Source organism: Larimichthys crocea, chromosome I (assembly GCF_000972845.2).
Source record: "Larimichthys crocea isolate SSNF chromosome I, L_crocea_2.0, whole genome shotgun sequence".
NCBI lineage: Eukaryota > Metazoa > Chordata > Actinopteri > Sciaenidae > Larimichthys > Larimichthys crocea.
The window spans coordinates 6707247-6723093 of record NC_040011.1 but is presented as its reverse complement, the minus strand read 5'-3'; the positions used below and the strand labels follow the sequence as shown (position 1 = coordinate 6723093).

The window sequence follows — 15847 nt, the reverse complement described above, 5'->3', positions numbered from 1 at the left end:
CCCCATGTGGTGTTAAAATGTGGCAGTAAGGTAAACGTTTTAGCTTGTTTCCTTCCTACTTTTCAATATTTCTGTTTTTAACAGAGAAAAAATGTGAGTATTTGATGTTCAAAGGATGCACGGAGCACATTCATTTTTCTCTAATCATATTGACAGTTTTCTTTTATTATCTCAATTGCTGCACAGCCAGTGCTTTCTTCCCTTCAAAATGAACCATCTCCTCCTCCCTCCAGTGTTTGAACCTCACTCAGCTCCTCACCTACTACGGCCTGAATCCCGACTCGCTCATCTCCCCCAGCCAGTTCACATACCTGTGTCCTGCCCTGCTCTACCAGATAGATAGTCGTGTCTGCATCCGCCATTACCACCAGATGGATGTGGAGCAGGAAGCCTTGCAGCCTGTGAGTCCCGGTAAGAGCCAAGTATCTTATTGATCTGGTCAATTTTGACTGAAATGTAGAAAGAAACAAACAATCACTTCAGCAGGCGTCAGCACCGCTAACTGCCATTCTAAAGTACTTAAGAGCTCAGTGAGGCCGACTCTACGCCTGTCAGGATGTTTTTTTTAATGTTTCTGGAAGAAAAGTTTTACAATGTACTGTAGCTCAGAGAAAGACAGCCTCGATATGCATGTTAGGTGGTTCTGCAGTAAGACCTCATGACCTTATCGTTGTTCATAGAATACACTAAAAAACAGCAGTTTAAACACTATGCTAAAATCACTTCACTCGTCTTTAGCAGCAAAGCACCTTCTGATGTTGGCTGTTTTTTTTTTTTAACATATGCTTGGAACCGGCAAAATTTTGGCAGCTATTTCAGAAAATGCATATTAGTTTTGATCATTTTTATCCTTCATAATCTCAAAATGTTCTCTCTTCTTTCATTGTTTGTGTGTGAGAGAGAAACAGGCTTTAATGAAGGGATCCTTGTTTTGCTGCTATTCCCACAATAAAGAACACGTCTGTCATTTTAGCCAAGATCTTCCTACTCCTGTAGTACTGTGGGCGGGCGAGGAAAGAAAAGAGAGCACTCTGGACCAGCAGCAGATTCAGCCCCTTGAGTCTTGACAATTGTGCTAGTGTAATACATAAAGTTGGTGGTTTGTGGGTCAGGTCAGGGTCAGATTGTTGATGTTTTTACTGGTTGGGTGCAGTTTGGCTCCCTTAACAGGTTAGGTGAGTGCAGGTCTTAAAAATATACCTCTTCATCGCTTTCTTTTATTTATTGGGGGAAAATATTCTGTACTTTTTGAATGTCCAAGAGCCAGTCACTAACATTTCAGTCCCACCTTGTCTCATTAACCAAACAAAACATAGTTTGCTATAGTTTTTAGGATGACGGAGCTATTTTTATCTCGGCATCCTCTCGTCGTCATCATGAAAAATGGTCACATTTTTTCGTCATAGTCTTAACAACAAAAATATAATGCTTAGATATTTAGTCTTAACTTTATTTGTACCTTCCTTCCATCAGTATAAACCAATGACAGTATAAAGAACGGACAGCGCATGCGTGACATCACCCGTAGGTTTCTGAACAGCTGTTTTGAATCTCAGGATCTCTGTGGCCATGTCAGACAAGCAATCTGTAACGGCACCTACCTGTCAATCAAAGCGTCCACCATGCTGAGTTCTATAAAATTCACCCTCAGTACAGCTGTTATGAACAGAGAAATTAGCAGACCAAAACTGTTTTTGGTACCAGGCATGTTTATTTCTGCTGTGAAGTTGGACATTTTAATACGGTGAGATTGATTCGTTCTGTAGCCAGCCTCAAGTGTCTGTTTAAGGAAGCCGCATGGGCTTCATTTCTCAGCCATGGAGGTTGTTGTATAAACACGTTTGGATCCGGCCAGCATGCTTGTTCAGTAGATCATTGTTTCATAGCAATAATAAGAATACAGTACTATCATTATGACTGTGAGCCCTGAGAAGATAAGATATGATTGAAATGTTGAGTAGATTAATTTACATAACAATCAGCCTAACATAGTCTATGGAAGTGGAAGAAGTCAACTGTAAGTTACTGTCTGTGTGTGATGCCATCAGCCTGAGGAAAGCTACATTTATCAGGGGGAAACCTCTGTTTTTAAAATGTGATGCTATCAGGATGTAAAACCTGAAGCTCTTGGGGAAGAGTGTCAGGAGTATTTATTTGAAATAATCAAGCCATATTTTAATGTGATGATCACTGAAGTGAACCAGGAATTATATCCATAATCCTCTGGGAATGCAAGCCATCGTTAGCTCTATCTTCCCATTTTCAGTACATTGATAAGACAGTTTTACAGCAGTGAGCACTCACCAGAGCATGACTTAAACACTGTGACAAAAGTTTAAAACTAAAATACATACTGTTTAAAGTCAGTGCAAGTTTCTTAAAAGTAATTTGAGACTCTGAGACCAAGTGGATATGCTGCGTCTGACTAATCATCAAGTGTCGTGCACGTCTACAACAGCAACGCCTAATTAACTTTTCTTTGCAGATGAAGAAAGCGTAACATCTAATGGCTTTGAATGTATGACGGCAGACACCGAGGCATTTTGGTGAGAGAATTAGCTTTCAAGTTGTACAGTCACACAAAACTGTAGCACAGTTCATAATAAGAGAGGTGTTTGTCAATACCCACACTCTTTGATCTTGATAACTCTTTGCACAACCACACACACACACACACAATCATGTGTGTTTAACCTTTATTTAGACCTCTCGAAGGATTTCACAGAACCAGCAGGACGTCTTGCTGCTTATTCATTCATTGATGAATAATCTTATCTTATGTGTGTGTGTTTGCAGCTCTGTAACTACATGACTTACTCATGGCCACACTGATAGCTGCAGTGTGAAAACGGGCTTATTTACTTTCAGACTCTTTTTCTTAGATGGTAAAATGTATTAACCCACATTTTTTAAAAATGCAGTTAAATCCATCCACCTTTGGATGTGAGCGTGGATCAAACAGCCAGGATCGAAAATGGCCTCTTAAACGACTGAATTTTCTACAGCATAGCCTAAAAAGCAGGTTTGTGCTAGTTTATCAGCCATATAATGAGCGGAAAAGATTATTTTTTAGACGTAATTGTGGAGTCAGTAAGTGTTTAGCATAATCCTTAATTAATTAGTTCTTTCCGTCAATCAGAAATCCCAGTGAGCGTATGCATAACTAATGACCATCAGTGAGCGTTGATAGGCAGTGAATGTATTAAGAGAGCTGAGTATAGTGTGTAAAAGTCATGTGTGTCTTTGGCCGCCCAGGTAGAGATTTCATTTTTGCATTTTCACTGGGAGAAAGTTAATGTTTGAATGAATAGGCAGCTAATTTTCCAAATCACACCCAGCTCTTCTCAGCAGAGCACATCATGTGATTAACACTCCAAATCAGGGTCATTCATTAACCTAACTGCTCCACATGATTTGCATTGGATACTTTGTATTTATGCCAATGTGTGCCTTTGTTATTAGATTTTTTTTTCTTGTTGTTGCCATGGAAGCAAATGACCAGTCCTATTATGTGCTGACAATTTTGAAACTTTTTCTTAGACCCATCTCAATTAAGTCAAGGAAAAAAAAAAGTGTCTTTCTTCTGGCTCCTCTTTCAGTTTGTGTTTCAAATCCCCAAAGTAATTATATTCAGAAAGAAAACCCCCAGAAAGAGGCTGAAAGATCAGCTATAAAGAATGAAGGTCAATGTTAAGCCCTGCTCTGGGCTCTCAGTGTTTCTTAGTTTATGAGAATGCAAATCATAAAATCACAGTGTTTTAAAGTTAATGAGTTACAGGCCGTGAAATAAAGCTATAAAAGTTTGTTATAATCAAACCAGGACGAGTACAGAAAAATAGCAAACCATAGAAAAGCTGCTTTTTCTTCTGTGTTATTTCCCTGTGTGTGTGTATTAGTGGGTAATGCAAAAGTAAAGTTGTAGCATTATAAAACACACCTGGAATGAAAATGCATTGTGATTACTGCATGATAATCAATCTGACCACGCTGCATTTACACCTGGTAAATTAATTTGCTCTCACGCTCGGTGTTAGACCTGCAGCGTAATTGGATTTTAGTTTTTCCATTTAAGTCATGCAAAGTATTCTTGAAGTTAGGGAGCTGTCACTGTAAACAACAGACAAAATGGCAAGTGTGGGTTCATGAGAGCTTCTGCACAGCCTGAATTTATTTTTAATTAGAGGTAGAAATGCCATTTTTATGCCAAAAATATATATATTTGAACCGCAAAAGGCATTGTTGCTTCTGTGAACTTCAGCTTGTAATAATACTGTCAAAGAAACCGGAGCTTAAGATCAACCATAAGATTGGAGGAATTCCCTAACCGAGCGCCCTCCTAAATCTTTAATTATTAAACATACACTCCCCTCAGGAGACACCTGTATCACATGTGCCTCAGGCAGCAGTGCACCTCCACTGGAAGCAGTCATAAAAATGGTAATGATGACGGGGAGGACTGCACGAACAAGTCAAAAGGGCAAGAAGGCTGCTCATTAGTGGAAAACTAGAGCCGCTAGATTGTCTGTAACGGTACACCAAGACTCAACCATAGGCATCACCACACGCCACGGAGCTACCTCTCATTTACCTCCTGCCGGCATCCATGGGGGAGCACGGAGAATGTGCAGTTGGTTTCTTTCTGGTCCCCTTGCCCCACTCTTTTTTCTTTTTTTTTTGCACTGTGCCAATTAGGAGAGCCAAAGCAACACCCTGGGCCATTTTTTCTGAGCCATAGCTCACAGGAGATGCATAATTGGAAAGAAGACACAGACCAGTGGGTCTCCTTCGCCTCTCTTCTGTTCCCTTATCCCCACTTTCTGTCTCCCCACCGCAAACTCTCTGCACACCTCCACGTCTGCACACAGAAAAAACCCCACAGCTGCACATGGGTAATGAGATGGAGAAGTAGATGAGCTGCACGAGTGTGAAGGACCTGCAGTGATGTAGTGATGTACTGTCTGCCTGATGTACAGTTGCCTTCTCGGCGTTCCGCTTGATGCGACAAATAAGAAAGCGGTCGACTGTGGCACCTTTTACTTCTGCAAGGCACATTGAAAACGGCAGTGAGCGTTATTAAAGACATTTTTGTCTACGGTGAGCAAATTAATTCAGCATGTCCAGTTTGTCCTTCCTAACGATCAGGCTGTCCACAACATGTTCGCGAGAGCATTCCTTCACTTTTATGGAAAACTAGGCTCACTGTCACATTGTTGTTATCTACATGTGGTGTAAAATGTTTAACACACAGCGGAGACAGATCCTGAATCCACTTTTTTTTCTGTGTTCGATCACATATTCTATATGGCTACTTTATTCAAAAGGAATTCTAGCAGCAGTTCCCAGCATAAAGAAATTTAAGATTTACAAAGGTATGATGAGTTATCACCAGTAAAGCTCACAAATCTATTTGCTAATGCTAAACAAAATACACACCCAGCCTGGATATTTAAAACATTTTTATAAATACTTTTTATGCACATTAATAACTTTACCTGCATGTATTTGCGAAATACAAAGAAATAAAAAGAAAAGCCTGAATAAATGAGCAGAGAAAGAAAATGGTTTGATGAAAACAGTGTGTATCATCAGTATGCCATGGCCCTCCACACAGCTAACACCTATAGGAGATTTTTAAAATGATGAAGACCATCGACAAACCACCTAATGCCTCAGATATTTGGAGAATGTGTGTAAACCTGCAGCGAGATCCAGGGTTTCGGTAGCAAGAGCTTCCCAAAAGCTAATACAAGTGGCTGTGTAATCAACACTTAAGCATCAGGGCCTTCCTCTTAAGTTAAAATATTTCCCCCCGGAGGAACTCCAGCCTCCTGTTTTCTGGGTGGAGAGACGGCTGCCCGGAGTGAGACTGTTTTTTTTTGTAATGTTTTTTAATCCTACAGCTGGGTAATGGGACAGTAACAGCTTGATTCAGTCTCTCCAAAGACCACTCCGTCAGCCATAAGACATGTTTCATATCATCTCTTCACAAGCGGCACCACCTGGGGCTGATTAGACGAGTGTCTGCCGGTGTGACTTTACTGTTATTAGGCATTTTTCCCTCCGGCTTGGTGGCAGATTTGTTTCTTTTGTTTATATGAATTAAAGGACCAGTCTGTAGGATTTAGTGCCATCTAGTGGTGAGATTGCAGATGCGAAAAAACGTGGAAGACCGTGGGGTACAGTGGACGTCCTAAGTCATGAAAGATGTGAAGGAGGATTTCTAAGGAGTTAAAAAGATGTCTGCAGACAACCCGGAAAAAAATATGACTTCATTATCAACGTCAGAATTTAAATAATAAAAGAATGTTGTCCACCTGCGTGTCACACTGCGTATGGTCGCTAACTTTTCAGGCCCTCTTAGCAACTATTTCTAACTAGCATCAAATTTAGCAACTTATTCAGTCCATCAGGAAAAAGGCAGGAAATATATCTTGTTGTAATCCATTTCCAGGCATGCCACTAAAGAGTAGTCGCAGTCCATGCAGCTCTTCTGCCAACAGTACCAGGGTCAGTGACTCTCCGGATATCAGGGAGTTCCTTGTAAATATGTAAATAAGTTTGTTTGATCTTCCTTTTTTGGGATTTTTTTTACTCCGAATATAAAATGTGTCGTGAGTTTTTGGCTAAATAATAATTTTTATCGCCATATACCAAAAATGGGTTTGCTCTGCACTTTGATGCATTGTTCGAGGTCTGCCATATTTTAACATATGAATACAGCCCCTTGAATCCGCTGGAGAAAGAAAAAATTTTGTATTAAGAAACAGTCAAATGCAGTCAAACCATTTGGTCCTGACAAATAGAGCGAATAGGTTTCATTGTTATTAATAACCTGCTCAGTGTGCGAGGAACAGGCGTTCGCTGTACTATATTTTTTAGAGCATTAGCTAAAATGCCTCACTGAAGCCAGCTGTCCATAACGTGCATTACATGCACACTGCGTTTTAGTCAATAGATGTCCTACAGCTGAATGTCAGCAGTGAAGGACCCAGCATCGCTTTAGTGAACACACTGCCGGCTTTGGTGTGACATTGAATTTCATACCACATTAAAGACTTTGTCCTCTGTGATGAACGAATCATAAAGTTTTTCTCACTCGGTCTTGCTCTGTTTTGAAACGCATCGTGTGCTGACAGCTGGACTGACAGTTTAAATGATAGTGTACCTTTCTGACTTTTTTCTCTTCTGCTTCATGTGACACGTCTGCGGCCTTCAATGAAAAATGAGGCCGCTGAAATACTGCTGAAATGTCACTTCACAATTCTTGCTTTAGGCGTCATGTGTCATCACAAGGACACATGGATTGAAAAACCTCTGCAGGGTAGTTTCCTTCACATATGAACACGATGGGAAAAATACCTTCAGCCAGTAACCACTTGAGGGTAAAGTTGTGACTTTCAGTTGAGAGTTTCTTTTAGAAAATGCAGCTGAATGTTTGACAGCTTCTGGATCTCACACTCATGTCCTTATCATTTTATGGATTGTCACAGTTGGAGAGTCGTACTACATCTCCAGAACATTGGATACGGCTAAGAAGCACCGGGATCCTCTCCGTATTGTAAATGTAGAGTGAATAACAGTTTGCCTGTCTTTGTGTGTCTCTTTCTCCAGTGTGGGTGTGGCTGTGGGGTTTTGTGTCCATCACCATCATCAGCCTGCTGTCTCTGCTGGGCGTGGTGCTCGTACCCATACTCAACCAATCCTGTTTCAAATTTCTGCTCACCTTCCTGGTGGCGCTGGCAGTGGGCACGCTCAGTGGCGACGCTCTCCTTCATCTGCTGCCTCATGTGAGTACACGACAGAATGCGTTTTCAAAGTAATTCAAAAGAAAAGGTTTAAGAAACTTACGAGTGGAAAAAAGTTGTATTGTATTAAAGAAGCTTAAAGTCCGTGTAAAGTCAGGATTAAAGTGTGTTCTGAGTTTGAGCAAAGAAGAAAGTGTTATTAACCACCCAGCCAAATCTGAATGATTAAAAATATCGACAAGTTCATTAAATTAGCTGTGAAATTTGGGTAAAAATTAACAGCACTCTCAACTCCAGGACTGTGGGCGTGTCTGCTGAATGTGCTAAAGCCACGCCCACTCATGGGAGCAGTTAAGCAGCAATTTTGAAGCTGAACTGAAACGTGTCAGATGAGTTCAGAAAATGACACGACTAATTTTGAAACACTCTGAACTCTGTTAGGGGGGCAGGGGTATGCTCAGGGTGGCCTCAGTGTGTCATCGAGCCACCCTTTAGGACCGCCCAAAAAATCCTGGACTGAAAACTGTTTTCATTGTTTTCATCACATTTCAGTAATGTATCATGTTTCCAGCAACTATTTTCCAACATATTTAATGTATTTTGAAAGAAATCTCAGAATTACCTTTACAGACTTTAAAGTAACTCCATTGCTGACTGTAGTCAATCCTGTTGTAAAATAAGGACTACAAACATGTCTACCTAAATGTTTTTTGTTTTTTTTTAAACACTGAGGCAGGCCAGTATGTTATGACATGTCAGGGCATCATATGGTTACAATATCAGATTTGCTGTTTGGTTTGTTATTCATAACAGTTTTAAATGTCGTGAGGACGGATATAGTAACTCACATAAAATACTTTTTATGTAAACCAGACTGGAAATAAATAAAACCTTTGCATCTTTGGATAAGTGCTCACACTCCTCTGGATATTCTTCAGTGATACTGAAACCTCAGAGTTCCTCTCCCTCTGACCAGCTGTCAGTCTTAGTGCACCAAGTTGATCTGTGTGCAGTGACACCATCATCCTCTGCTTGTTCTTTTCATTCTCTCGACTGTAGAAGGCATCAGGGATTCGATCTGTGCGACCCCAGGAAATAAATTCTATGCAGTGATAAATGTGCGATCCTCCTCCCTCGCTCCATCCTTCTCCGTCCTCATCCTCTGCTCTGCTTCTTCCTCATGTGTACAGTCTCAAGGGCAGCACGACCACAGCGAGCCTGGGACTGCCCATGACACCGATCTGGTAACAGGCTTTGATGGAGTGTGGAAGGGCCTAACAGCGCTGGCCGGCATCTACCTCCTCTTCATCATCGAACACTGTATCGGCATGTTTAAGCACTACAAAGACCACGCGGTGAGATTAACACGACCCAGCTGTGGATGATGGACTGGCTGGCTGCTTTTGTTACTTGAGTATGTAATGAGTTTCTGTGGATAGAGCATAAAATTATGTCTCCGCTCACAGGCCATGAAGAAGTCGAGCGAGGAGGGCAAGATTGGCAGGAAGTTGTCAGATCACAAATTAAATCGTCGCTCAGACGCAGAGTGGCTGCACCTGAAGCCCCTCAACGAAGGTAAGAAGCATTCAAGTCACGTAGTCTTTACAGCGCTTTGTTTCATCTCCCTAACACCTCCTCGCCTCCTCCAGACCCAGACAGCACCGCCATCTCCTGCGACAACAGCCACAACGACACACAGCTCACAGAGCTCCAGCCGCCCGACTCGCCTAACAACAGGACGCCGCTGACGCCCACAAACCCCCAGCAAGAACACCAGTCGCCCACCAAAGAGAATGGACGCAAGGTCAAGCACGGTCACGGACACTCACACGGCCACGGTCACTCTCACGGTGGGAACTGTCACTCAGACCAGGAGATGAAGGACGCTGGGATCGCCAGCATCGCCTGGATGGTCATCATGGGCGACGGCATGCATAACTTCAGCGACGGCCTGGCTATAGGTATGAATGTTGGATTCATGAAAAGTCACAATCAGTGGCTGTTAAAATAGATTACCACATTTACTGTACCATAAAATATAGAAGTGAGGAGTTAAAGAGTTAATAATTCATACCACTCCATAAAGCTGGTGCTGTTTAGGGGGAAACAGTTAGCCTGGCTCTGTTGAAAGTAACAAATCTTTGACACATTGTGTCTCATGTACAAAAACCGAAGTGTGAAAACAAAAGTTTTGAACTCCCTTCACTTTACGTGAGGTTAATTGGCTCTAGCTTCACATTTAGCGCGCAGACACGAGAGAGGTATTGATCTTCTCAACTTTGAGCAACAAAAGCAAACAAGCTTCTTTCCAAATGCGTCTAAACCTTTTGTTCTCTGCAGGCGCAGCGTTCAGTGCAAACCTGACAGGAGGCATCAGCACATCAGTGGCTGTTTTCTGCCACGAGTTACCTCATGAACTGGGTAAGTGGAGAGAAAGAAAATCTAAAGAAAACAATACATTCACTCATTACACGCCGGATACTGCACACTTCATTTGTTCAACAAGTAGAACAAAGCTGTTCTGTTATTTCACATTATGTCAGCCAGCTTCGGAATCGCAGCCTCATGCAAAACAGCTCAACTCACTCACAGCTGAAAGTTTAATCCCAGTTTGGTCTCCCCGACCCTCAGTCCCTCGCAACTTGTTCAAAACCCAGCGCTGTCAATAATCGTCACTCCACTCTTTTCTTCTTCCTGATTGATGGCTTTTGTCTGACAGCAGCGAAATGGCTTGTCAATGTGTCTGTCAGCGAGGACGGTGTACCGTGCCTGGCACACATTGTTCAACACAGTCAGACTCAAAGAGCAAGTACAGCTGCTGCTGCGTTCATTTGCATTCAGATCCGTTCTTACCGAGGCACATTTTTTATTCAGCAACTGTGAATATTTCTGTGCTCCTCTGCCCGCTTGTTTACAGTGAGAGGAAGAGGTGGCGAGAGTCGGGTGAAAAAGACAGACAATGGGGCCATCCACAGCAGATCAGTACTAATGATGTGTCTTGTCGCAGTGCAGTTTCCATGCCTCGTTTGTGTGCTTGATGAATAGAGTAGTGTCAATTACAGCAGAGCGTGAACCAGTGAGTAATAGCCTGCGTTTGTCTGCCTGCTCCCTCTTGTGTTGACTAGCAGCATTTTGTCCTATTGTTATTGTGTTTAAGAGAAAGAAAAAAAAATCCACTTCTCTGGAAAGCATCTATGTGAGGAAGGACGATGACACGCATTCGGGTTTAACTAACGCTGCAAAACACTGTGATGTCTAGCATTTAGCAGTTTGAAGTGCCAAAAATATCTGCTGTGCCTGTGAGCCTTCAACATGGAACAAGACGGCCAGCAGCTTTGATTCTGGTCCAACATTTCTGTCCTTTTTATTGCTATTTTTATTCTTTGTTGTGTTCCAGTTTCCAGATGGTTAACTGCAGCGCTGCGAGTCCTGTCTCGGGGAGATTTGCGAGATCAGTCTCTCCCCGTGTAATTTCACATTTCCTGTCGATTCGGCAGAGCGTTCTTCGCGAGCACTTGCTGTTGCGCCTTCCACCCCTGTAGGGCCGCTTGTCAGACAGACCCAGCAGTTTGACGAGTGCACCTCTCAGCTCCTCTTGAACACAAAAGCCGTCGCCCGACTGGCAGCTGGATGGCAAAGATGATGATTATGAGGGTTCTTTAACCACCCAGAGTGAAGCTAATTGGCAGTGATGGGTGTGTTAATTGCGGTAGATGAGGCGGCGGCAGGCGTGTCTGAGTGTCTGACGGACTGGAACCGCGGAGGCAGGAAATGCTAGTTGAAGAGAGAGCGGTGGAAAAAAAAGATAGCATTGAAGTGAGGTGTGTGCAGACTGTCTCTCTTAAACTTTCCCTTTACTCTGGGTTTGATTGATGGACGAGAGCAGCGGTAATATATTCATTGTGGTAATTAGCAAGGAAAAGAGGCCGCTTGTTACACAGCGCAGGAAATGTAGGCTACCCCCTTCTCAGGATTCATCTCGCTCTCCAAATCCAGGGCGTTTCCGCTGAGACCTGGGCCTCTTCCCGCATTTGGCCCGGCAATGATTGAAGAGGGTAGAGAGGCTACGGCGTGCATATGTAATCATAAGTGTATCAGAAGGGAGTTAAAGACATATTTCTTCGAGAAAGTCTGTTTTTCACCTGCTTGAAGACAGATAGCGGTGGCAGACGTTTGGAGGGAGTTCGCTTTGAATGAGTTCAACCTCATCACAGAGTCAGAGTAGGCAGGAAAAAACACGGCGCTGACGCGTGCCAAGCTGTTCACCGAGGGGGGTTTACGAGGCAGCGTCACTTTGCAGGCTGTAAACAGAAGTCGGACACGCCGCTGTCACTGCCGCAGCTTCACACTTTCAGTCATTTTTACCTTAATAAACGTCTGCGGACCAACAGAATCATTCATGACAGAGGAGTCGGTGACAAGAGCGTCTCTGGTTGGGATACGCGTGTCAGAATAAGAGGAGAGATGCATGGGGATTGCTGTAATGGCTTTGAAATGAGTGTGTGTGTGTGTGTCTCTCCTGGCTGACAGGTGACTTTGCGGTGCTGCTGAAAGCCGGGATGACGGTGAAGCAGGCCATTGTCTACAATCTGCTGTCCGCCCTCATGGCCTACGTTGGCATGGTGATTGGCACAGCTGTGGGCCAGTACACACACAGTCTCACTAGCTGGATCTTCGCCATCACAGCTGGCATGTTCCTTTATGTGGCTCTGGTGGATATGGTAAGTTGGCACACCGCACTCGGCAGCCCCCACAGTGATAATTGCCCCCCCCCACCCCCCAATAACATCAGCTTAACTTTTCACTGTCTCCTCTCCCATGCGGGCAGTCGGTCCTCTTCTCTCCGTCTCCTGATCTGCAATGCTAATCCCAGTAAAAGTCTGTCTTTGATCCCACGTTGTTACTTTGTCTCTCTCGTAGCTGCCAGAAATGCTTCACGGGGACAGCGAGGACCACAAGCGCTGCCAGCTGGGACACTTTATCCTGCAGAACCTGGGCATGCTGACCGGGTTCGGCATCATGCTGCTCATCGCTATCTTCGAAGACCAAATTGTTTTCGATTTTGGCTTTTAGTCGAGAAGAGAGGGTGTCGTTGGGGGAGGGCGGGGTTCTAGGAAGCGAGGGAGGGGATGTATCAATATTGTTCTTCTTGGCCTTAACATGCTTTGTTTGCGATGTAACGGCCCAGTCTTGCATGCAATGTGAGTCTCGTTCATGGCCCGTGCCTCCATTCCAAACAAGCTGCGGTAGCTTATGCATATCTCATGACTCTGCCGGTGATGTTTACACTCTGCTCCTCCATCACCTCTCCTCCGCCAGATCTGTCTGCTCCCTGTGATGCAAAAAAAAAAAGATAACAAAAAATCAAGAGGAGCGGGGCTGCACTCCAACCAGAAAACACCACCTCTGCTCTGAACCGGTGAACTCCATCTTTAAGAAAAAAAAAAAGCGAGAGCTGTAGATAGTGAAGGTGGTGCACGAAGCGTGTTCCTGCAGAGAGGCAGCTGTCACGGCCCAGTAGCTCTCCGCCTATGCATCATCACCTGTTGTTAGTGTGTTGTCGTCGTATCCCCCATCCCCCTACCATCGCCGCCACCTCGTCTCTTATCCACTCTGTGCTGTGTCCCCGTCATCCTTGTCACGTGCATCTGTGGTGTGTGTTCCACCCAGCATCCAACCATCAACTTTTGATGTTCACCACGCTGCGTCTCTCTGTGCCAAGCCCCGGCCACTGGAGCAACACCACAGCCGCCTACACGCACCAACACACCGTGTCCTTAAAGTGCCGGAGAGCTCCGTTTTTAAACTAGCTGCTACGTCTGAAATCAACCGTCACCTGCGAAAATGTGTCAACAGCTTTAAAGCTGCGGGGTCAAAGCAGGAGAAGTGTTCCCCTGAGTTTGCGTGGGAGATTGTCGAAACGGCTCGGTGTTTTTTTTGTGCTACTTTCTCCATGAATTAAGTTTTATTGTCTAATTTGAGCTTTGGGATTATTAAGCCTTTGTAGTTCATAGTGATCGCTAACACATCTGCCAAATTAGAATTCAAGTCAGTGTTTTTGTTTAGAAGCTAGATGTCACAAATGACAATGTTTTATTTTTTTTTGAGAATCTGTAGCCAAAGGGGACGTATTCTTGTCGGGCCTTTTTTATATTATTATCTGCCTTCATAAGAATCAACAGCTTCAAAATGTGAATTCAGAATAACTTCATCAAAAAGTGTTGTAGTTTACTAGATTTATTTTTTCAGGGCGCCTCTCTCTTACGAGCTCCTGAAAGGTGCTCAGTCCAGTCAGACCGTCCTGCGGTTGACATGCGATCACTGTAGGAGGTTGTGTTGTCACATTAATGCAGATTTTTTTTTTATATTCTGTAAATACATGAGGTCTTTAGTGTCAGTAGCTGAGCCAAAAGTTGATTTTGTTCCTGTTGAATCGTTGTTATTGTTTTTTTAAAGTACTTCTGTAAAGGAATCAGTTCTAACCCGCTGACAATCTGAGACAGACCACGCAACAGACACGACTCTTTGATCGCAGCAGAACGATGTGCGCTTTCATGACCACATTCCTTGCACTTGTAATGGATGTTATCAAACCGTAGGACATTTATTATTATTATTATTATTATTATTATTATTATTATTATTTCGATATTGTTTTACGAGCATTCCTCATGTATGTTTGTGAGGGTGTACATTACAATCACTCAGCTTACTGTGCCAAAAGTGGCCCAAGTGTGGATTTTCAGTGCTGGGGCTTGATACTACCCGACCCTACCCCACCCTGCTCCACCCTGCCCCACCCTGCCCACCCTACCCCTCCCTGACATTCCATTGGCTGTTCTGCAGCTCACATGCTAAGCTATCTCCCCTAGCTTCGGCTGCTGGAGCACACAGATGATGTGTGTGGTTTCATTTATCCTGTCACTGTGTGACATCCGTCGTCTTATGTCTTAACTGGCTGTAAGTCATCGTCAGTCACATTGAACTCGTGTTATTGATCTGACTGAATCATGCATGGTACAGACATCGCGTCGAGTGTAAATTTGTTTTTCATTCTTTGTACTGCAAAGTTAAAATACTGACGACTTTTGTTACTTTTTAAATTAACTGGGTGACAGAGAGGTTCTTTGGGGTGTAGTGTACCTGGTGTTCTTGGCCTTTTTTAATGAAGCTTTTTACGTTTTATTATTTAATCTTTTGTTCGTATTTAATGCTGGTGCACATCATTAAAACTGGAATGTATCTTCATTGAACACCAAGTCAATTATTTTCTGTCTATAAAATATACGTTTATTCTTTTTTCAGTTTCCTACAATAAATGATTTAGATTTGTCTTTTTTGAAGCCGTATTTTGAGTTACTGTATTACATGCATCATTAAATCAAAACTGTTCTGTCAGATGCTCCGTAAGTGTTAGTGACACTTTGAAGACACTATGCCCCAAAGAACACGTTTCTTCACTGTCTATTGGGCAAAAATTGTCTGTAAAAATGAAGGTCCTTGATTGTTTTTTTGTTTTTTTTTTCATTTTGGCTTTGTTGTCTGTATATTTGTTTAGTAATCTGGATATAAAATGCAAAATGTGACATCCTTGCTGTTTGCCTGTCTGTGCTTTTCTCCCCATTACGAAAGGAAAATAAACTCTGCAAAGATCCCAGACTCCTGATCTCTGATGGTTTCTGACATAATGTTACAGAGACAAACTGGTGTACAGCTGCGAAACCACAGCAGCATAACGCCATCCATCAGTAACATTCTCATGCTCCTCTCTCTGCGCGTCTCCTGCTTCAGTTTGTGTTCCCAGATCAGCAGGTTTAGCTAAGTTGATCTTAAATAAAGGCGAAGGCATAGTGAAGTGAACAACGCATATATCGTTACTGCAGTACCAGGAATAGCTGTCATAGTTTGTTAGCTGTGCATAATAGAAGTTATGAGCACAGTCTGAATGTATTTCTGCCATCAGGTTTGTCTGAAACAAAGAAGAACTGTTGACTGTTCTCATAAACTAATAAAGCTTGCATGCAAAGTGCTAGCTACTGTATACTTCATTGTTATCAACTGAATGATTGTCAGTAATGACAGAACCAGCGCCAGAGAAAAAA

General features: G+C 43.1%; 1 protein-coding gene across 2 annotated transcripts in view; it reads left to right on the top strand.

Annotated features, from left to right (window-relative positions):
- The window catches only part of slc39a10 (solute carrier family 39 member 10), a 28971-nt gene extending 13567 nt beyond the window's left edge, over positions 1-15404 (top strand). For both annotated transcript variants that reach the window (XM_027277848.1, XM_027277845.1), the window contains 8 exons: positions 234-411; positions 7612-7787; positions 8936-9100; positions 9212-9320; positions 9395-9706; positions 10086-10166; positions 12276-12466; positions 12666-15404. In XM_027277848.1, the coding sequence (XP_027133649.1) occupies positions 234-411; positions 7612-7787; positions 8936-9100; positions 9212-9320; positions 9395-9706; positions 10086-10166; positions 12276-12466; positions 12666-12818 (1365 nt within the window). In that variant the 3' untranslated portion in view covers positions 12819-15404. The remainder of the gene's footprint in view (positions 1-233; positions 412-7611; positions 7788-8935; positions 9101-9211; positions 9321-9394; positions 9707-10085; positions 10167-12275; positions 12467-12665) is intronic.
- The last annotated feature ends 443 nt before the right edge of the window (positions 15405-15847 follow it).